At 51.3% G+C, this 23,412-nt stretch overlaps 1 protein-coding gene across 1 annotated transcript in view; it reads left to right on the top strand.

Moving 5' to 3' along the window:
• The first annotated feature begins 218 nt into the window (after window positions 1–218).
• Window positions 219–23,412, top strand: part of SCRT2 (scratch family transcriptional repressor 2) — a 54,575-nt gene continuing 31,381 nt past the window's right edge. The window contains exon 1 of the mRNA XM_069650944.1: window positions 219–712. Coding sequence (XP_069507045.1) covers window positions 568–712 — 145 coding nt within the window. The 5' untranslated portion in view covers window positions 219–567. The remainder of the gene's footprint in view (window positions 713–23,412) is intronic.

Below are 23,412 nucleotides of genomic sequence, written 5' to 3' on the forward strand. Positions count from 1 at the left end.
AACAAGTACTCCGTAGTATTGTTTGCGTCCCTGACCCGGAATCGGCGCTGCGGTCGCGAGTTTTACGGGCGTAGGCTCGCCCCGCCCTCTCGGGTCCCGGGCCATTGTTTGCGGGGTCCCTTGGCTTTCTGTGTTTTCATCTGAGGCAGAGCAGCACCGTGCGCCCCGCTCCTCCCCCTGCCCCCGCCCCCCACGCACAGCCGGTTCATTGGTGATGTGGTGATTGTCCTCGGGGACTTTTGATGGATTAGGGAGCTAACCAGCTTCATCGCATAGCACCACCTGATCTCGGGCCAGTGCCCCATATAAAGACGGCGAGTGTGCTGAGCTCAGCTAGTGCAGGCGAGGGCCCTCCCACCAGCTCCCCCTGCCCCCCCCTCTCTCTCTCGCCGCCTCGCCATCCATCCAGCCGGATACTGCAGAAAAGTGCGGCGCTGTCCAGTGCTGAATCCCAGGCTGCTGCCCGGAGCTGAGCCTTGCCGCCTCTGCGGGCCTGGGGGGTTTTCTGCATTGCTACCCGGCTACGAGGAGGAGGACGTCCCCTCTCAACACCACCCGCCGCAGACGATGCCTCGCTCATTCCTGGTGAAAAAGATTAAATTGGACGATTTTCAATCGGGCGGCGGAGCGGCCCGCAGCTACCACCTCCTAGAGGACTCCTACGTCCTGGGCCAGACGCTCGCCAGTTTAGGGGTGCCGGCCAGCGAACATGGTGAGTCGCCGTGGACCGGGTGCACCGAGGAGGGGGTGGGTGGGATCTTTTTGGGGCACGGGGTAAAGGTTACGGTGAACAATGTGGCGTAGACGACATGGATGGAGACACCAAAAGCACTGCGTGTTGGGATGTGGAGGAAGACTTAATGGGGTGCCATGACGAGTACAGGGGGGGCCGTGGTAGGAATGCTGGGTGTGATCAAATGCGTACTGTGATGTGATGACATGTGGGCGCTGGGATGTGATGAGAGGTGTACTGGCATAGCACAACGTGTACTGGGATGTGATTAAAAGTATACTGTGATGTACTAGAATGTGTACTAGCAGGCGATGAAATATGCGTGCCGGAATGTGATAAGAGATGCGCCGGGGCGTGATAGGCATGTGTACTGTGATGTAAGGAAGGGGGTTTAGAATGTGTTGAGGGGTGGGCCGATCTGATATGGCAGGTTTACTGGGCTGTTATGGCAGGTTTGCTGGGCTGTTATGACAAGTTTACTGGGTTATTATGGCAGGTTTGCTGTGCTATTATGGCAGATTTGCTGGGCTATTGTGGCAGGTGTTACTGGGCTGTTGTGACACGTTTACTGGGCTATTATAGTAGGTTAACTGGCCTTTTATGGTAGGTGTACTGGGCTATTATGGCAGGTTTACTGGGCTGTTATGGCAGGTTTGCTGGGCTGTGGTGGCAGGTTTTACTGGGCTGTTGTGGGAGGTTTTACTGGGCTGTTGTGGCAGGTGTACTGGGCTGTTAGGGGAAGGTCTTCTAGGCTCTGATGGCAAGGTGTGGATGTTAGAGTGATATCGGATTACAGGTGTACTGGTTTGTGATCGCAGGTGTACTGGCTTTGAGATATACGAGCATTTGATGGGAGGGGATTGGTAGCAACCTGAATTAGGATGTGATGGAGGTATACTCACTCGTGGTTGGATGTGAAGAACAGGAGGCTGTGAGGGGTGGTGTACTTGGCTGGGGTGGGTCACGGGAGATGTACTGCGCTGTAATCGGAAGGGAACTTGTCTTGGAAGGTGTACTGGCTTGTGATGGATTGGAAATGTCCAGCAACAGAGGGGGGGCTCCGCGGACTGTTGCAGGCAGGCCCCATATTCAGGCGCTTCTTCTGGGCTCACCCCTACCTCCTCTGTGCATGGGGGCTTTCTGTGCGAATCTCCCTGCCTCTGTTTCCTAGGCTAAGTGATGGGTGGCGTTGGCCCTCTTCATTGGATCCCAAGCTCCCTCACATGTCCACACGCCCTGTCCTCTGTTTCCTAGACCCATTCCGCAGGGTCCCTCCTCTGCACATCACTTGTTATTCTGTTCCCCAGCCCTTTCCTCTGATTCCTAGACTCGCTCAATAGGATCCCACCCTCTGCATTTCACTTCTTCTGTACCCCAGCCCTTTTCTCTGATTCCTAGCCCCATTCCACTGGGTCCCATCCTCTGCACGACACTTCTTCACCAGCCCTTTCCTCTGATTTCTAGCCTCACTCAATAGGGTCCCATACTCTGCACATCATTTCTTCTGTACCCCAGCCCTTTTCTCTGATGCCTAGCCCCATTCCATTGGGCCCCTTCCTTTGCACATCAATTCTTCTTCTTCTGTACCCCAGCCTTTTCCTCTGATTCCTAGCCCCATTCCACTGGGTGACCTCCACTGCACGTCACTTCGCCTGTGTCCCTTGCCCTTTCCTCTGATTCCTAGACCCACTCCACTGGGTCCCATCCTCTGCATGTCACTTCGTCTGTGTCCCTTGCCCTTTCCTCTGATTTCTAGCCTCACTCAATAGGGTCCCATCCTCTGCACATCATTTCTTCTGTACCCCAGCCCTTTTCTCTGATTCCTAGCCCCATTCCATTGGGCCCCTTCCTTTGCACATCACTTCTTCACCTGTTCCTAGCCCTTTCCTCTGATTCCTAGCCCAATTCCACTGGGTCCCATCCCCTGCACGTCACTTCTTCACCTGTTCCTAGCCCTTTCCTCTGAGTCCTAGCCCCATTCCTCTGGGTCCCATTCTCTGCACGTCACTTCTTCACCTGTTCCTAGCCCTTTCCTCTGAGTCCTAGCCCCATTCCTCTGGGTCCCATTCTCTGCACGTCACTTCTTCACCTGTTCCTAGCCCTTTCCTATGATTCCTAGCCCCATTCCACTGGGTCCCATCCTCTGCACGTCATTTCTTCACCTGTTCCTAGCCCTTTTCTCTGAGTCCTAGCCCCACTCCACTGGGTCCCATCCTCTGCACGTCACTTCTTCTTCTGTCTCACTAGCCCTTTCCTCTGATTCCTAGCCCCATTCCACTGGGTCCCATCCTCTGCACGTCACTTCGTCTGTGTCCCTTGCCCTTTCCTCTGATTCCTAGACCCACTCCACTGGGTCCCATCCTCTGCATGTCACTTCGTCTGTGTCCCTTGCCCTTTCCTCTGATTCCTAGACCCACTCCACTGGGTCCCATCCTCTGCACGTCACTTTGTCTGTGCCCCTTGCCCTTTCCTCTGATTCCTAGCACCACTCCACTGGTTCCCACCCTCTGCACGTCACTTCTTCTTATGTGTCCCTTGCCTTTTCCTCTGATTCCTAGCCCCATTCCACTGGGTCCCATCCTCTGCACGTCACTTCTTCTTCTGTGTCCCTAGCCCTTTCCTCTGATTCCTAGCCCCATTCCGCTGGGTCCCATTCTCTGCACGTCACTTCTTCACCAGCCCTTTCCTCTGATTCCTAGCCCCATTCTGCTGGGTCCCATCCTCTGCACGACACTTCTTCACCAGCCCTTTCCTCTGATTCCTAGCCCCACTCCACTGGGTCCCATCCTCTGCACATCACTTCTTCTTCTGTGTTCCTTGCCCTATTTCTCTGAGTCCCATGGCCCCCTAATCTGCACCCTTACTCTGTGCCACTGTCCCCTAGCCTCTGTTTCCGAACCCCCACCCCACTCCCTTTAGCCTGGGGCCATTCTTCACTGCAGCATAGAAACTCTCCTCCACATACAGAAGTGGTGCCAGCTCGATGGCGCGTGCGTCAGCGATCGCTTCCGGGTCACAGCAGCCGCACGTGCTACCGCACATAGCAACGTCCTAGGATGCATTGCACGTGCGACACTGTGTGCCCGGGCCTCAGCCCGCTGTAAGGCTGCGCGGGAGGAGTGGTAGAGGGGAGGCAGGGTAGGGAGGCTGTAGAGGGCAATTGGGTCATCCGAGGTGTAAAGCTGGAAGGTGCCCCCCCCCAACCCCCACACCCAACCGACGTCCGGCCTTCGGGGGTCAGCTGGCACAGCAAAGGCTGCGGGCAACTCGGCCCTGTATTCTCTGCTGCTGCACTCCGCGCCACGACAGAGCGACCCCATCCAACACCCTGCTGCCCAAGCTGAGGGTCAAATCAAACTGCTCTGCTGCTGATGCTGCAAACGGCCCCCATACTGATAGGGCAATCAGAAGGGCCACAACGAATGTGAAAACTGCCCCCAAAACATTGGAACAAACCGCCCCGTGGGGAGGATAGTAACTGGCCTATGCTGAGAGGATACAAACGGTTTCATAATAATGGGACACACTGCCCCCAGACTAATAGGACACACTGCCCCCATGCTAATAGGACACACTGACCCCATGCTAATGGGACACACTGCCCCGTGCAAATGGGACACACTGCCGCCATGCTAATAGGACACACTGCCCCATGCTAATAGGACACACTGCCCCCAGACTAATAGGACACACTGCCCCCATGCTAATAGGACACACTGCCCCCATGCTAATAGGACGCATTGCCCCATGCTAATAGGACACACTGCCCCCAGACTAATAGGACACACTGCACCCATGCTAATAGGACACACTGACCCCATGCTAATAGGACACACTGCCCCCATGCAAATGGGACACACTGCCGTCATGCTAATAGGACACACTGACCCCATGCTAATAGGACACACTGCCCCGATGTCAATGAGACACACTGCCTCCATGCTAATAGGACACACTGCCCCGATGCTAATGGGACACACTGCCCCCATGCTAATAGGACACACTGCCCCCGTGCTGATGGGACACACTGCCCCATACTAATAGGACACACTGCCCCCGTGCTGATGGGACACACTGCCCCCATACTAATAGGACACACTGCCCCCGTGCTAATGGGCGCATTGCCCCCATGCTAATAGGACACACTGCCCCCGTGCTAATGGGACACACTGCCCCCGTGCTAATGGGACACACTGCCCCCATACTAATAGGACACACTGCCCCCATGCTAATAGGACACACTGCCCCCGTGCTAATGGGACACACTGCCCCCATACTAATAGGACACACTGCCCCCGTGCTAATGGAACACACTGCCCCCATACTAATAGGACACACTGCCCCCGTGCTAATGGGGCGCATTGCCCCCATGCTAATAGGACACACTGCCCCCGTGCTAATGGGACACACTGTCCCCATACTAATAGGACACACTGCCCCATGCTAATAGGACACACTGCCCCCGTGCTAATGGGACACACTGCCCCCATGCTAATAGGACGCAGTGCCCCCATGCTAATAGGACACACTGCCCCCAGACTAATAGGACACACTGCCCCCATGCTAATAGGACACACTGACCCCATGCTAATAGGACACACTGCCCCGATGCCAATGGGACACACTGCCTCCATGCTAATAGGACACACTGCCCCGATGCTAATGGGACACACTGCCCCCATGCTAATAGGACACACTGCCCCCGTGCTAATGGGATCACACTGCCCCCATACTAATAGGACACACTGCCCCCTTGCTAATGGGGCGCATTGCCCCCATGCTTATAGGACACACTGCCCCCGTGCTAATGGGACACACTGCCCCCGTGCTAATGGGGCGCATTGCCCCCATGCTAATAGGACACACTGCCCCGTGCTAATGGGACACACTGCCCCCATACTAATAGGACACACTGCCCCCGTGCTAATAGAACACACTGCCCCGTGCTAATGGGACACACTGCCCCCATACTAATAGGACACACTGCCCCCGTGCTAATGGGACACACTGCCCCCAGACTAATAGGACACACTGCCCCCATGGCAATAAGCCACACTGGCCCCATGCTAATGGGACACGTTGCCCCCATACTAATAGGACATACTGCCGTCATACTAATAGGACACACTGACCCCATAATAATTGCACACTCAAACGTAAGGGGCAATCAAATTTTGCCATTGCCCCCATGCTGATCGGACAAACTCCCCCCATCCTTATTGGTACAATCTCCCCCCATACCCCGAGACTGAAGGAGTAGGTTGTTTAACCCACAAGTGTGGAGGCAACGTTTCTCGCATTTATAGGGACAACCTGCCCTCTTCCTATTTAAACTGCTCCCATATACAGGGGACAGACTGCCCCACATAGTTATGGGGCCAAGCAAACTGATGAGCGTGATGAGACAAAAAAGGCCCCCATGCTGATTGCTAAAGTGAGTGCCCCCCTAGGCTAATGACCTAAATTACCTGCATCCGTACCCCTGGGACTCTTGGCAAACCCTTTTCTCGCGTTTGCCTCCATCTGCTCTCGCCCTCCTCCCCCTCCGTCTCCCTTCCCAACAATAAGTCCACCCCAGCTGCCCCCCCCCCGAATCTCTGCACCCCGCCCTGATCAGAGAGCAGCTGGAAAAGGACAACTAGCCCCCCCCCCCGCCCCTACACCCCCGCTGGATGTAAGCCATCCTCCTACCCCGGGGACCAGCTCAGCCAATGCACCTCCACGAGAGCCTGTGTTATTCCATTCCAAGGACCCTTAACACACGAGTGTGTAACCGCATCTCCAGCGGGGCCCAAACTATTACATCGCAAGGGCCCTTCCATCACAGCTCTGCCAATGGATCTCCACTCGGACCCGTGCTATAACATTGCCCGTCTAGGGACCATCCATACACAGGTATATCACCCTCCGCCCCCTACCAGGGCCCATCTTATTGCATCTCACTGACCCTTCAAATATAGCTCTGCCGATGGATCTCTACGGGAGCCTATGCTTGCATTTCTGGGACCATTCACACACAACTGTGTCTCCAGCAGGGCCCATTATACTGCACATTAACTAACTCTTCGCAGAGATGTGCCAAAGGACCCCCCCCCCCGACCCCCCCGGGAGACGTGCCATTTCACTGCAAGGCGGGGGACCCATCACACCCAGCTCTTCCAATTCATCTGTCAAGGGCCTCTGTCGATGGTCCAAGTAGACCTTCAGCACCACGGACAGCACCCGCGCCACTACTCGCGAGACTCTGGGGCCAGTATTTGAAGGTGATCTAGAGGTCCAGCGGCACGCATCACAGTCCCCGGGACGCGCAGAACATGTTAATAAAAGGTGCGCACTCTAAAACACGCATCACAGTCCCTGGGACGCGCAGAAAATGCAAATAAAAGGTGCGCACTCTAAAACACGCATCACAGTCCCTGGGACGCGCAGAAAATGCAAATAAAAGGTGCGCACTCTAAAACACGCATCACAGTCCCTGGGACGCGCAGAAAATGCAAATAAAAGGTGCGCACTCTAAAACGATTGCGAGTGTGTATGCTGTTGCTTCCGGGGAAAGCAGGTGATGGAAAGGGGAGTTTGAGCGGGCGAGTGAAAAATAACGTGTGTGTGGGGGGGGCGGGGTCAGGGGGGAGGAGGAAAGGGCGAAGGAAACAATGAGAAAGGGAGCGATAGAGCTATGGGGCCACGGAGCGCAAGCACGATTAAGGCTAAACGGAGAGCGGGGCTTATGGGGAGAGAGACTAAGGGTGGGAAGAGGGAACGCGAGACAGGAAGAACGTGGAGAGAGACGGGCGGTGGGAAGAAGAGCGGGGGAGCGCGTGAGGACCATTGGAGAGCAAGGGATGGGGAATGCAGCCGCGTGCCTGCCTGCGCGAGACAGAGGGGGTGATGGAAAGAGTGAGGGAGGATGCAGGGGGAGAACGAGGAGCGAGAGAAAGAGGGGGTGGAGGGAGCGAGGAGCGTGTGTATGAGAGAGAGAGAGAGAGAGAGAGAGAGAGAGAGAGAGGGCGGGAGATGGGGGAGGGGGAGACAGGAATAGACGCCGGGCTCAGGCTGTTCTCCTGAAAATAACCTTGCTCGTCGTTCCGAGGAAGTGTGAAAAATTGCTGAGGGAAGCATTTCTTCCCCAAGCTCAGGCAGCGTGTGACCGCGCTCTGTACACAAGGCGAGGGCGGGGCGGCGACTCGCGGGGGCTGCGAGGGGGTGGGGGGATACAGAGAAAGGACATTAAGGAGCGACCCAACCAACCACCTGTAAAGCAGCCCAGCACACTGCCAAGAAAGGGGGGTGCACGAGGGAGGGGGAGAAAGGCAACGGGGTGGCGAGGGTACTGGGGGCGGGGAGGGGCGGGAACTGCCCCCACCTTCGCATCCGACGCTGAGTGCAGATCAGACAAAGGGTCCTCGGCTAGATGGGGGGGCAGAGTGGTGGGGGGGGGGCAAGGCACTTGCAACTTGGTGGCAATGCCCTCTCTCACCTGGGCGTGAAGGGCCAAGACGATTTTGCAGTTCAAAGGGAGGATACGCACTTGAAAAGGAGTGGATTGGAGTGGAGTGGGTCGGGTCAAGAGGCACTCGCAGCTGAGTGCGTGATTACAAAAGGCGCTGCCAGCTGAGTGGAGAGAGGCACATGGCACTTGTAGCCCAGGGGGGAAAGACGAAGTTGAGTGGGGGGTACAGAGGGCACTGGAAGCCTAGTGGAGACCCCCAAAAGGTACTTGCCCCGGAGCGTACAAAGGCAGCGAGTACTCGCAGATCTGTGGGCTATGACAGAAGGTACTTGCAGCGGAGTGTGCAAAGGGTGCTTGAACCTGAGTAAGAGAAGGCAAAGAGTACTTGAAGCCGAGTGAGAGAAGGCAAAGAGTACTTGAAGCTGAGTAGGAGAAAACAAAGGGTACTTGAAGCTGAGTAGGAGAAAACAAAGGGTACTTGAAGCTGAGTAGGAGAAGCCAAAGGGTACTTGAAGCTGAGTAGGAGAAAACAAAGGGTACTTCAAGCTGAGTAGGAGAAGCCAAAGGGTACTTGAAGCTGAGTAGGAGAAAACAACGGGTACTTGAAGCTGAGTAGGAGAAAACAAAGAGTACTTGAAGCTGAGTAGGAGAAAACAAAGGGTACTTGAAGCTGAGTAGGAGAAAACAAAGGGTACTTGAAGTTGAGTAGGAGAAGCCAAAGGGTACTTGAAGCTGAGTAGGATAAAACAAAGGGTCCTTCAAGCTGAGTAGGAGAAGCCAAAGGGTACTTGAAGCTGAGTAGGAGAAAACAACGGGTACTTGAAGCTGAGTAGGAGAAAACAAAGAATACTTGAAGCTGAGTAGGAGAAAACAAAGGGTACTTGAAGCTGAGTAGGAGAAAACAAAGGGTACTTGAAGCCGAGTGAGAGAAGACAAAGAGTACTTGAAGCTGGGAGCTGAGAGTGAGAAAGCAGGGGCTATGGGCAGACAAGGGTGATTTCAGCAGCGTGGTGGGACTTGGGGTATTTACTGGCGGCTAATTGGGGTTAGAGGTGTACATGGTAACAGAGGGGAATATAGACAGCCATGGCTTGGGGCAACTCAGTGATGGGTGGCAAACGTGTCTTGCAGATGAGACTGTCGGCGAGTAGGGGCATTGAGAAGGCCCCACGTTTCAGAATGAACTGCCTTTTCACGTGCCATCTACTGGACTCGATGCAGGGGGGTGGGGTGCAAAGGGTCCTTGAAGCTGAGCTGTGTTTGGTTTGACAACATATTCTTGCAGATCAGTGGCTAACGACTAAGGGTACTTGAAAGTGAGCGGGAGGACTCGTCTTAGTTGAGTAAAGGGCCATACAGCACTTGCAGAGGGGTGCAGCGATAGCACAGGGCACCTGGAGGTCAGCGGGGCGTGAGAACGAGTACTCGATCTGACTGGAAGGGCAAAGGGTACTTGCAGATGGGAATGAGGGTGACTAGTACTCATGGCTGGGAAAGTGGGCACATAGAGTGGGTGCCGCTGACCCGCAGGCCTGGGTGTGCAAGCCATTACTGCCTCGCTTCATCCATGAAACCTCTTACATTCCACAGTCGGGGGATTGGGGTGACCATAAGACTGTGGGCACCCCACCAACACCAGCATTCCATCCGTGACCTTTGCCTTTACAGACCATGGCAATGTGCAGCATTGGTCCATCTTCTGCCCAGACTGCGGCTGGAGGTGGGAGTTTTGCAGAATCTCCCGGGCACCTGTGGAGGAGGAGGCTGGTGGGAGCCACCGCACGGAGGATGCTGTGATCACAAGGGGTGGTCATTCAGGTGTGGAATGAGTAACAAGGGGTTCGGGAGGAAAACGGACAGCGTTGGGACGCGGGGCGTGAGATACAGGGATTGTCCCTGCATGCCAAGAAGACTGTATTGCCGAGGCAGGACCAGGCATTCTGAGTGGGTCTAGAGTAGGGGCATGGTGGTACAAAGTGGAAACCTATGTGTGGGGTGAGATGAGTGCCCACCTTTAAGTGGGGTGGTGGGTGTATTTTAGCAAGATGTCCTCTGTGGTGTGCAGGGGTGCTCATGAGGTGGAATCTAAACGGATCGAGGGAGGGCGGTTTCCACCGGGAGGTGGCCACCAAACCACAAGAAGGGCCCAGACAAGACAATGGGCATGTACTGATGCTTGGTTGGAGGAGCACCGTGCCCGCTGTGGCCAATTGGGGGCTCCTTGGGTGATTGAGGGTGATGATGGCATGGCCATTAGTCAAGAGAGGACCTGCTCGGCTGAGGGCTTGTGCGGCAAAGGTTAAAACGAGTGCCTAATCCAATTGGAACACACAATTGTTGGCTACTACGCTTCCCGTTGAGTGCGAAGGACGAGCGCTGGATCTCAAAAGCCTCCCAAGAGAAAGTTAGTTTATTAAGGCGAGTTTGGATCCGGGCGACTACTCAGGCACTTTGGAGGTAATCAGGGGAAAAAGGGGACAAGGCAGAAACTGGAGAGGAAAGATGGGCCCAGGGCATTGTGCCTCAAGGTTGACTGGAGGACAGAGCTTGGCCAACACGGTTGGAGCCATGGGGGCCAAACGGCATGAAGGTAGGTTGCTTGGTGGGAGTTGCAGAATGGATGGGTGAGGTAGAATTGAGTCACGGATTCAAGGAGTGAAGGTTGACAGAGGAGAGAGAAGCACGATTGCCAATAAGATCCACCGAGGCATGAAGGCCCACTGCGGAGAGGATAGGAGCCTCCACCAATAGCGGCAAAGCAGCGACTTCTATTGAATGTGGGGAGAAGATGCTCGTCCAAGGGAAGAGATTGCAAGAGAAAGAAGGCCACAGAATGATTAATGAGGCCTCCAGGGAAATTACTTGCGCTCTTCGAGGAAAGGAGGAACTCGCTGACACAGCACTAGGGAAGCAGCGAGAACAACCAACTGCCGAAACCCTAGTGGAAGATCCAAAGGGCTACCATCCACCTGTGGACCAGTGAGAATGATACAGGGACCACGGAGCCGGCGAGAGGGTTATCGAAGATCCATGGACCTGCAGCCTTGCAATCTGTCAGGGAGAGCTGTCCAGCGGTCACACAAAAATGGCCGACCTTCAGCCGTGCTCTGGACCTGCAGTAGGCAGCTGAGGGCCACCTGAAATGGCAAAGCGACTCTCAAAGATCCTTAGACTTCCAGTGGCCGCGGGAAAGAACAGGGGGAAATATTAAAGAAGGTTCACATGCCTTCATTACTCCAGGGGGTCAGTGAAAGTTGTGCAGCAGCCACAGGGAATGCGGGCATTCCTTCTATAGGCCGGTGAAAGCAGCACAGTGCCCACAGGAGCTGGTGGAATTATCCTAGAAGATTCAAAGGCCTGTATCTCTCAAATGGGCCAGTAAAGCCTGTACAGCCGCCACACGAACTATGAAATGGTTATAGAAGATGCATAGACCCGTATCACTCCCATGGACTAGTGAAAGCTGTGCAGTGGGCTCAGGAACTGGTGAAATGGTTATAGAAGATGCATAGACCTGTATCACTCTTGTGGACTAGTGAAAGCTGTGCAGTGGGCTCAGGAACTGGTAAATTGTTATAGAAGATGCACAGACCTGTATCACACCTATGGACTAGTGAAAGCTGTGCAGTGGGCACAGGAACTGGTGAAATGGTTATAGAAGATGCATAGACATGTATCACTCCTATGGACTAGTGAAAGCTGTGCAGTGGGTACATGAACTGGTGAAATGGTTATAGGAGATGTATAGACCTGTATCACTCTTGTGGACTAGTGAAAGCTTTGCAGTGGGCACAGGAACTGGTGAAATGGTTATAGAAGATGCATAGACCTGTATCACTCCTATAACCATTTCACCAGTTCCTGTGCCCACTGCACAGCTTTCACTAGTTCACAAGAGTGATACAGGTCTATACATCTTCTATAACCATTTCACCAGTTCCTGTGCCCACTGCACAGCTTTCACTAGTCCATAGAAGATGTATAGACCTGTATAACTCTTGTGGACTAGTGAAATCTTTGCAGCGGGCAGAGCAAATGGTGAAATGGTTATAGAAGATGCATAGACCTGTATCACTCGTGTGGACTAGTGAAAGCTGTGCAGAGGCGCAAGCACTGGTGAAATGGTTATAGAAGATGTATAGACCCGTACCACTCTTATGGACTAGTGAAAGCTGTGCAGTGGGCACAGGAACTGGTGAAAGGGTTATAGAAGATGTATAGACCCGTATCACTCTTATGGACTAGTGAAAGCTGTGCAGTGGGCACAGGAACTAGTGAAAGGGTTATAGAAGATGTATAGGCCTGTATCACTCGTATGGACTAGTGAAAGCTGTGCAGTGGGCATAGGAACTGGTGAAATGGTTATAGAAGATGTATAGACCTGTATCGCTCTTATGGACTAGCGAAAGCTGTGCAGTGGGCACAGGAACTGGTGAAATGGTTATGGAAGATGCACAGACCTCTATCACTCTTGTGGACTAGTGAAAGCTGTGCAGAGGCACAGGAACTGGTGAAATGGTTATAGAAGATGTATAGACCTGTACCACTGTTATGGACTAGTGAAAGCTGTGCAGTGGGCACAGGAACTGGTGAAATGGTTATGGAAGATGCACAGACCTGTATTACTCTTGTGGACTAGTGAAAGCTGTGCAGAGGCACAGGAACTGGTGAAATGGTTATAGAAGATGTATAGACCTGTATCACTCTTATGGACTAGTGAAAGCTGTGCAGTGGGCACAGGAACTGGTGAAATGGTATAGAAGATGTATAGACCTGTATCACTCTTGTGGACTAGTGAAAGCTGTGCAGTGGGCACCGGAACTGGTGAAATGGTTATAGAAGATGTATAGACCTGTATCACTCTTGTGGACTAGTGAAAGCTGTGCAGAGGCACAGGAACTGGTGAAATGGTTATAGAAGATGTATAGACCTGTATCACTCTTATGGACTAGTGAAAGCTGTGCAGTGGGCACAGGAACTGGTGAAATGGTTATAGAAGATGTATAGACCTGTATCACTCTTGTGGACTAGTGAAAGCTGTGCAGAGGCACAGGAACTGGTGAAATGGTTATAGAAGATGTATAGACCTGTATCACTCTTATGGACTAGTGAAAGCTGTGCAGTGGGCACAGGAACTGGTGAAATGGTATAGAAGATGTATAGACCTGTATCACTCTTGTGGACTAGTGAAAGCTGTGCAGTGGGCACCGGAACTGGTGAAATGGTTATAGAAGATGTATAGACCTGTATCACTCTTGTGGACTAGTGAAAGCTGTGCAGAGGCACAGGAACTGGTGAAATGGTTATAGAAGATGTATAGACCTGTATCACTCTTATGGACTAGTGAAAGCTGTGCAGTGGGCACAAGAACTGGTGAAATGGTATAGAAGATGTATAGACCTGTATCACTCTTGTGGACTAGTGAAAGCTGTGCAGTGGGCACAGGAACTGGTGAAATGCGTATAGAAGATTCCTAGGTCTGAAACCTTTCCGTCAGTGAGTGCGAGCTGTCCAGGGGCCACGAAAACAGAAACAACAATTATCAAAAGTCTACTGAGCAGCAACCATCCATTAGAACAGTGATGGACACCTAAGAGCCACAAGAAAGGTCCACGTTTGAGCTGACCACCCGTAGACCCGCAACCTTCCAAAGCAACAGAGGGGCCACCTGCAGCCCTTCCCTGAGTGAGTGGTCAGCGTGCACAGCTGCAGAAATGCATGAGACCAGTGTGCACTGCCCACCCAGGCAGCTGAACCACTAAGAGGTCTAGATGTCAGTTGGTCCACTGGAAGGAAATCTCCGGAGGCTGCCCGGTGAGTAGTGTGCACACGAATGACTTTGTGCACTAGGAATCAACGCGGTAAACCGCAGGATCTATCCTTGTGCCTTGTCTTGGAAAAAGATCCCTAATTGAGGCTCACTTTGGTGATTCTGCAGCTTTAGGATTTAGGATATAGGTCGGAGCTCAGACTAGGTCACCCCTTGTTCTGAGCATCCAAGAGACACATGTCCTGTTCCAACCTGACCAAGAAGCCCATTAAAGTTCACACTGGTAACCATTCTTGTTCAGTTCTTTAAGTTTCACTGGAAAATGAGTCGGGATGGATCAAGGGGTGTGGCCTAATGGTGGGGGGGGGCACCTTACAACTCATTTAGCCACGCCCCTGTGACTCACCCCGACTTAATGGGTTACAGGCACCCCTGCCAGGCAGCCTTTGTAGAGATCATCAGGGTGCTGATCTCTGCATTTATTTACTAACGGTTTGCCTGGCAGTGGGGGGACAGCCCCGTCCCACTTAAAGCCCTCGTCTTGTTGGATAGTGTTTGCAATGGGTTATATTTACCAGGCTTGTGCTCGCCTGAAACCACCTGGGAGAGGCAGGTATTCCAAAAGATAGACCCACGCAAAGGCGGAGGTCTGTCTCTGCAGGAAATCCGCCTAACCTTGGAGACCCTAGACTTTTCCCACCATTTCTACACCCTATTTTTGGTCTTAATGAAGTCATCCAGAGCTATTGTATTAGAAAAGAAAACAGCTAGAAAAGTACGCCTCTGGGATTCCAAAAGCAGTCACCTGATGTCAGCAGAAGGTACACCAGTTTCCATTGGCTGAGCAGTTTCCCTCCATGAAAGAGTCCCTGTAACAAAGCGGGAAGACAGACGGAGGAAGGCAATCATTCCCCTTTCCTGGGCCAGTCCTTCTGCTCCTGCCCTATAGGGATGCGTCATCTGTTCAGGAGACATCCCATACTGCCGCCTAAGCCCCTCTAGCCCCCATAGTCTGCATGGGTGGGCTTACGGGCAGGACTGCAAGGGCTGCTGGGGTCCCTGTTTCATCTGCGCTTCACCACCGTCCCCTCTGAGGCGGATGCATTATGGGACATGTAGTCGTGCATGATGTATCTGCTGAGTGTGGCGCAGCGAATTCGAGGGTAAGGTGGCATGTGTATTAGAATGTGTCAGCAGTGGGTGGCACAGCTGGCCATTTTTGGACTGGAAAGGCCACACAATTTCTCCCAAGCAGAACCCCCAAAATGCCTTTTGCTGGTTTAAAGGAAGACCTGGCCTGAAATAGGGATTTTTTCAGTGCTACGGTTATTTCAATGTGCTGGTCTTCTGTTAAACTTGGGAAAGTAAAAGTAAGCACTACATTTCCCATGATGCACACATACATTTGTTGTCCAACTCCAGGCATCCTGGGCCGGATCCATGCTGGGTTTTTAGGATATGCCTAATTAATATTCCAGAAATAAATTTGCATACAATGAATGTAAATGGATGCACATTTTTCCTCATCGATATTAATGAAGGATATCCTGAAAACCCGTCAGGATTCTAGCCTCGGGGCCCGTAGTTGGACAACAACACGGACACGTGGAGGGAAGACCAGGAAGATACAGAGGGTGCTTTGGGGATATTTGGGAACCCGGGGAGCAAACATCAGCTCGATCTGCAGGAAGCCTCAGCAAGGCTTGCCACATGTGGCATTGTTAATAGCCTTCCACACTGAAGTGGCGTGTATTGCTGTATGGTGCTCTGCAGACTGGCCAGCAGGATGCACCCTGCCATGTATGGTCTAGTCGGAGGGCTGGCCCCTCCTTGGCATTCTGTGGTAGTTTTGCGAGAGAATCTGCCTAAGGACGCGAAAAAGCCTTCTAATATGGGTAGGAACTGTGCTGTGGGCCAAAGTGCATTCTGGGACATGTAGTCTTTCTTTTAAGGGTGTGAGGACTCTGAACTGCGGGGACAGTGCCTTTTTTCGACAGGTATTCTTATGAAACGTGGCTTCTGGGGCACATGGAGTCCTCTGGAAGCGTTTGTCTGTGTAAGGGGGTACAGAGCAGTCATAGAAACCTAGTACTGTGGGTGCTTTTATGCTGAGTGCATTCCTGACCAGAAGTATTATTTGTTGTGGGGAAAGCATTCCGAGTTTGTGGAGGAGAGTGCCTCTTGTGACGTGTAGTCCCATTGAAGCATATGCAGGGAGGGAGAGGGGGGGCGGGACTAATGTATGGTATGTACAGTCGGTTGGAGCCATTTTGTTATGTGAGTTGCAGTGCATGCTGGGGAAAGTAATCGGTGTGGTTACCTGCATTATGATACACATTGTGCACTCATCGAACTGTACTAATGTGGGGACAGCTATCTCAGTGCTCATTCTGGAACCCACAGTCCACCATGTGGGCTTATAAACTGAGAAAGGCAATGCATTCTGGGAAATCCAGCCCTGTGGTGAGAATGGGCATAGATGAATGCAGGAACCTATTAGAATTAGAGGAGACTTGCAGTAATATTAGTAATGGGCAAGACGTAGTGCGCTCTGGGACATCAAGTTCTGCTCCAGGTGCAGTACTGGGTGAAACAGAGGACGCATTAGACATTCTCACCCAATGAGCAGATTGCATTCTGTGAAATGTAGTCCTTTGTTGTCTGTGCACTTTGTGAAAGAGCAAGCAATCTGGAGTTTGTTTGGAGTACCAAGCATAGGTGTTGCTAAGTGGAGCCTGAGGGGGCTATAACCCCTGGTCTTTTGGTTTTAGCCCCGGATAGAACCTCAGGGGCTACCAACCAAAAGGCTAGCTAGCCCCGAGTCCCGACAGTCCCGATATTAACCTATCTAAGTATCTGGGCTGATCAACGACTCCCAAAATGTCCCATCTCCAGACCCACTGCTCAAGAGAGAAGGGGCATTCTCAGTTGTGGGCCCTGCCTTACAGAACCACCTTCCCAGATACCTGTGTCAAGCCGCCTCCCTACTGCGACTCATGGAACTCCTAAAGATCTGGCGAAGATAGACTTATATGTATTTATTTGGATTTATAAAGCGCCCAGCGGCCCAGAGGCATCGTGCACATGGCGTTCCCTCTCCCCCGACTTCCCCCTTTGCCTGGCACTTTCTTCATTCTCTAGTTTAAGAGGTAGCAGCTAATGGCTTTGTGGGGTGTGTGCCTTACAGGAAAATACACATCATAAGAATGGGAGGCTGCACCTAACGTACACCGCTGTATGTGGCATATGAGCTACACCTGGGCATATGATGGCAAGACTTGGCACAGAAGGTTAGACCGGGCATAGGCTGGCAGCAGGTGGGTGGCTTCATTCTATGATGGCAGTACCTCGCCATAAAAGGCGGCGCCTAGCATTTGATAGGAGCCCGTGTACATGTGATGCTGGCCCGTGGCATATGATGGCTACAGCTGGCCGTGGCTTGCAGGAGATATGGGCCTGTCTGCCAGGCCCACCCGCCGATACGCTGACTGATCAGGGAAAGCTTTGTGGGCCTGCAACCTGTTGCAACTCAGTAATGCCTGGCTGTGCCCAGCCATGTGCAGACTGCAGAGAAAAAGATGCCCTGGGTGCCTGCTTTATGGTTGCCATTTCCATGTTGGGCAGGTCCTGGGCATAACGTGCCATACTGATTTTAAGTGTATTTGTATCTATTTAATTTGTATAGCGCTTTCCACAGAGATTAAGCCTGCACAATACAAGCGAATGACACAATGCAATGTGTGAAGCAGAGAGAGAAAGCAAGCAGTGTTTTAGGCGGGAGCAAAGGAGAGACATAGAAGAGAGAGACCTGATAGAGAGAGGCAGAAGGAATTCAGGGAAGAAACTGCACTTGTGATCTTAGCGACCGAGGATGAGAATAAAAGGAGGCAAGAGAAGACAGACAAAAAGGGGGGAGGAGGTGACAGGGGGGGAACATGAAGAGATTTGAAAACAATACATAGATAAAGTAACAGGCGCTATCGTGCAGATACAGGACCTGTCTACACAGCAACACACTGCAACATTCCAGACTCAGAGAATTGCAGTGCACACACAGTAAACCTGTCTGCACTGCAACACACTGAAACGTTCCAGACTCAGAGAATTGCAGTGCACCCACAGTACACCTGTCTGCACAGCAACACACTGCCAATTTCCAGGCTCGGAGAATTGCAGTGCAGATACAGTACACCTGTCTACACAGCAACACACTGCAACTTTCAAGACTCAGAGAATTGCAGTGCAGATACAGTACACCTGTCTACACAGCAACACACTGAAACGTTCCAGACTCAGAGAATTGCAGTGCACACACAGTAAACCTGTCTGCACTGCAACACACTGCAACATTCCAGACTCAGAGAATTGCAGTGCACACACAGTAAACCTGTCTGCACTGCAACACACTGAAACGTTCCAGACTCAGAGAATTGCAGTGCACCCACAGTACACCTGTCTGCACAGCAACACACTGCCAATTTCCAGACTCAGAATTATAGCTGCATGTTTACTTTCCGACCAGCTGATGCAATGTGTCATGTGTTATGTGTATTTGTATCTGTATTTTATGTTTTTCTGGGCGACGAACGAGGTGGGGGCAACTGAGCGTTTGGCAAGGTTTCTGCTATTTATTTATTTATTTTCTTCTGTTGCGGGTACTTACGCAGTCCGGTGCCTGTCTCTGATGGGTAGCAGGGTGCCTGGCGTAGCAATGTGAAGGGGGGTTGCTTGGGAGATGTGCATTGGGGAGAATATATTTGATAGTGGAATATAAGCACTGGATAGGTTGAAGCAGTAGTCCAGGGTGATGTTTAGGTGGGGAGTGGGGGTAATGCAGTGTGCTATACTAGGCATGCAGAACGGAACATAGAAAATGAGCACCAGGTTTGAGAAGGGGTGTCGAGTCGTGGGCAGGACACGGTTAACACAAGTGGACGAGCCCGACTCGTCAGAGAACGTCACACCAATGAGAGTCCAGCCCGCTCTGCTCTATATACACGCAAAACATGAAAATGGCCACAGGGGTGGGACTTTGCAGGGCCATCCCATTTGACATGAGTGCCCAGCAGGCCGTTGGACCCTGGTGGGAGCGTTGGATCCGAAGGTTTGAACCTTATTTAGCTGCTCGTGATGAAACTGCGCCTTACATATTTGCCAGGAGACTGCGGATTAACTTAGCAGGGGCTGAAGTGGAAGATTTAATACCCACTTTCCCGCCTGATGACGTATATGATATGATATGGCATTTATAACGCGCCTATACACAAGTGTTTCAAGACCTACGCAGAGCTCAAAGAAGCGATGCGGGCATATTTTGATCCACAGCAAAACGTGGATCATGAACAACACATGTTCAATACTGCACGCCAAATGACGGGTACATCGATGGACATGTTTGCGACACGGCTCTGCAAATTGGTGGCCCACTGTGACTTTCACAAGTTCACAAACGAAGAAGCAATCCGTTTGCGAATCACAGGAGGCTGTCTCTCATCCTCTTTTTGAAAAAAAACTGCAGTGTGAACGGCTCCCTCTGACAACCATATTACAAACGGCTAGAACAGAAGCGCGCGCAGAATCGCAAGCCTCACAGATGGAGACCAACCAAACGCCTGTGAAAGATCAAATATACCAGGAGGCCGCGGAAGATATGTCGGCAGCACTCCCCAAGGTGCTATTATTCGATGGTAAAATGTTACTGATGTCGACTGCCTTTCCCCCATGAAGAGGGTACCCAATGTCCCGCCTTTGGACACAAAGGCGCAAACGGTGTCCAGGAAGATCACATGGCTTCTGTGTGCAACTCAGTACCACACCGAATGTCAGGAACCAATTTCACTCCCTCAAGACCAGAAAATAATATGCGGGGCTCAGCTCAAAGAATAGACGCAAGTGCACAAAGAGATCTTATAAGCCATGTAAGACAAATTACTGGTCGATCTCCGTCACCTCCACTATCTAGAGAGAGAGGTCTAAGTGATTGCATGTACATGATGGACCACGTGTCCGTGTCACCTGACAGTGATGTCGATATACAAGTAGGGAAACATTAGGCCAAATTCAATGTTGACACTCGCACAACCCTGAACATTATGTGTGTGGCCGAATGCCGCAAGATTGCACATCTGCCGCCACTGTAACATTTTTCAGTCATCTCCAAAGGGGCTCGGTGTGAAATCACAGGAAATGTTCTACAATTTTCAGCTTCAAGGGAAGAGAGTCCTTCACAGAACTTCATGTATTACAAGGAGAAGTCCCAGGCAGCAACCTACTAGGTCGCCCCAGAGCCCTCAAAATGAGAACTACAGCCGTGACATATCCTATGCAGCATGAGAGCTCCATCACACACTTGTATAGAGAGCTATTCAAAGGCTTGGGATTTCTAAAGGGAGTTTCGGTCACTCTCCATATCGATGAGTCCACAGTGCCAGTTGCACAACATCCAAGAAGAATCTCTATTCATCTCCAATTACAAGTTGAACAGGAGATTAAGTGCCTGTTACAAGATGACATCATAGAACCAGTCAGTGGTCCAACACCCTAGGCGTCTCATATTGTAGCAGTACCCAAGATAGGAAAATATGACCAAATACGCCTTTGTGTGGACATGCAACATCCAAATAGAGCAACTGAGCGTGAAAGACACCCCTGCATGCACCCGAATGACATGATGAGCCTCCTAAATGGGGACAATCTTTACGAAGCTTGATTTGAACAAAGGGTACCATCATATGTAATTGGATGAGCAGTCTCGATATATCACTGCTTTTACCACCCACATTGGTCTGTTCAGATATAAAAGGTTGAGTTTCAGAATCTCCTCCGCTTCTGAAATCTTTCAAGAGAGCATCAGGAAAGTAATTAATCACATAAGGAACTGTTTCAACTACAGTGACGATATGCTGGTATTCACGGTCAATACTGAACAACATGTCGCCCTGCAGCAAGTATGCACTGCCCTCTCGCATGTGGGACTGACACTCAACTTCAAGAAATGGGCTTTCCATAAAACGCACCTCAATTTCTTTGGACATGCCTTCTCTCACAAAGGGATGAGTCCTGATCCAGAGAAGGTGGCCGCAATCTCTGAAATTGCAGCCCCACAGACGTCAGTGAAGTCAGATCATTCTTAGGGATGGCCAGTTATTGCAGCGTTACCTCAAGGATTTTACCACCCACAGTGCCCCACTCAGAGAACAACCAAACAAGACATACAGTTTTGGTGGTTGTCTGAGTGTGAAAAGGCTTTCACACAAATCAAGAGGGGTATTGCATCGGCAGAACACATGGCATATTTTGACCCAGACAAATGCACAGAGCTAACTGTGGATGCAAGTCGGGTGGGACTCAGAGCCAGACTGGTGCAACACCACCCAGGGCGCGAAGCCCCCAGGACAGTGATCGCATCCAACAGCAAAAGCTTATCTGAAGTAGAGAAGAGATATTCCCAACATGAAAAGGAAGGACTGGCAGTTTATGGGCGCTCAAGCACTTTCAGATGTTTCTCATAGGAAAACCCTTCACAACAGTGACAGACCATCAAGCCCTGGTGACCATATATGGAACCCCTCAGTGTAAGATCCGCCAAGGATTGAGCGATGGGGTTTAAGACTAAAAGTCTTTAACTTCACGACTGTACATAAACCAGGAAAAGAATACAATCCTGCTGACCTCATGTCACGACATCCTCTCCCTGATTGTTCTACAGAAATGTCAATGGCAGAAGAATAAATCAATTTCCTCACCCAGCAAGGACCTCCGATGATCATGGAATGTAACCTGATGGACTGGGTGTTAATAAAAGTGTGAGAGCACATCGAGTCCAGGAGATGGAGAGAAATCAGCCTCAGAACAACTCGAGGTGAGGAAGACTTCACTCAAGAGTTACACACATTCCATTCCGACAAGTGAGAGATGAACTCTCAGTGACTTCTCATGAGAGGCCGATGAATTATCATACCCACTGATCTACGACACCAGGTTGTGGACCTTCCTCATGAAGGGCATTGAGGGATGGTGTCTACCAAGAGACAAATTAGAAAGACCGTGTGGGTTCCGGGACTTGATGCAATGGTGGAGAACACCATAAGAACATGTCACTTGTGCCAGAGTACATCCCAGCTAAACAACCCAGAACCTCTCTAAATGTCTGACATTCCAGAACTGCCTGGGACACACTCAGCCATCGATTTCTTTGGACCCTTTGGGGATGGGAAATACTCAATGGTTGTCATGGACGAGTACTTGTGATTCCCGCTAGTACAACTGATCTCTTTCATTGTGGTCAGCACCGTCATCCCTGAGCTGGACGTAATATTCTCAGCATGGGGTATTCCTGAGGTATTAAAATCAGACAACGGTCCACCATTCAGCAGTTTGGAGCCTGCCCGATTCATGCAGCACATGGGAATAGATCACAGTAAGATCCTTCCACTATGGCCTCAGGCCAATGGCATGGTGGAGAAATTCATGGGCCGTTCAAAGAAGGTACTCCAGCAAAACGAATTATAGTTAAGGTCTTGGAATCAGGTGGTGTGTAGCATGCTGCACGACTACAGAAACTTGCCGCATGGCACAACTGGACGCTGTCATTCTGAGCTGCTATTCAAAAGGAAGGTGAAAACAAGGCTCCCTCACATTGCGAGCAATGCATGAGAAGCTACGCTGATGCCAGGAATTCAACATTGCAAACAGGTGACAAGGTTCTCGTGTGCAGGACACAAGAACGAAAATCAGAGTGCAAATTTGATCCCACACCAATGGTGGTTTCTCAAGGCAAAAGATCAATGGTGACTGCCCGGTGTCCGGGAAGAGTCCGCACTAGAAGCATTTCCCACTTCAAGTTATACCATGAAAAGGAAGACGACTATAATGAGAAGGAGAAAGAGGATGAAGGAGAAGAGATAGTTACACGCGGCAAAAGTAGAGAGATGGACGTTGAACCCCCCGAAAAGACCAAAGAGATGCACTAAAACAATAGAAGGCACTGACCAATGGCGCCCCAGGGCTGCTACCGATGCAGTGCTGTCCTGGGAACTCTCCTTCTAGCTGCAAGCTCTAAAGAAGTCTGAAGTGCGCGAGTCCATCCTGGAGAGAAAGTGGACTGTCCGGGAAGGCCCTTTCTTTCTTTGACTCTGCCATTGCCACTTTGCAGATGGGCGTCGTATAGTATGGTAATCCACAGACCTTTATTTCAACCACCATTCCTATGGGTTAGTGTTCATGGTAAAGCCCCCCATTAACTGTGAGTAAGAAGAAGCTATCAAAGGCATATCTTTTTGTAAAAATGCCTGTTTGAACCTTAGGTTCTTTATTTCTCTGTGTCAATGTTGACAGTTGATTTCATCTTCCCTGGCAGATCTGAGTGAGTTAAAGTCTTGAGCTCAGCCTGCGCTACCATAGGGGACTTATGCTTGCTCGAGGGAGCCTCGGATCAGGACACTAAAGCACACCAAGTCA

The sequence above is a fragment of the Ambystoma mexicanum genome, chromosome 3p (genome assembly GCF_040938575.1).
Source record: "Ambystoma mexicanum isolate Mex_15411 chromosome 3p, UKY_AmexF1_1, whole genome shotgun sequence".
NCBI lineage: Eukaryota > Metazoa > Chordata > Amphibia > Caudata > Ambystomatidae > Ambystoma > Ambystoma mexicanum.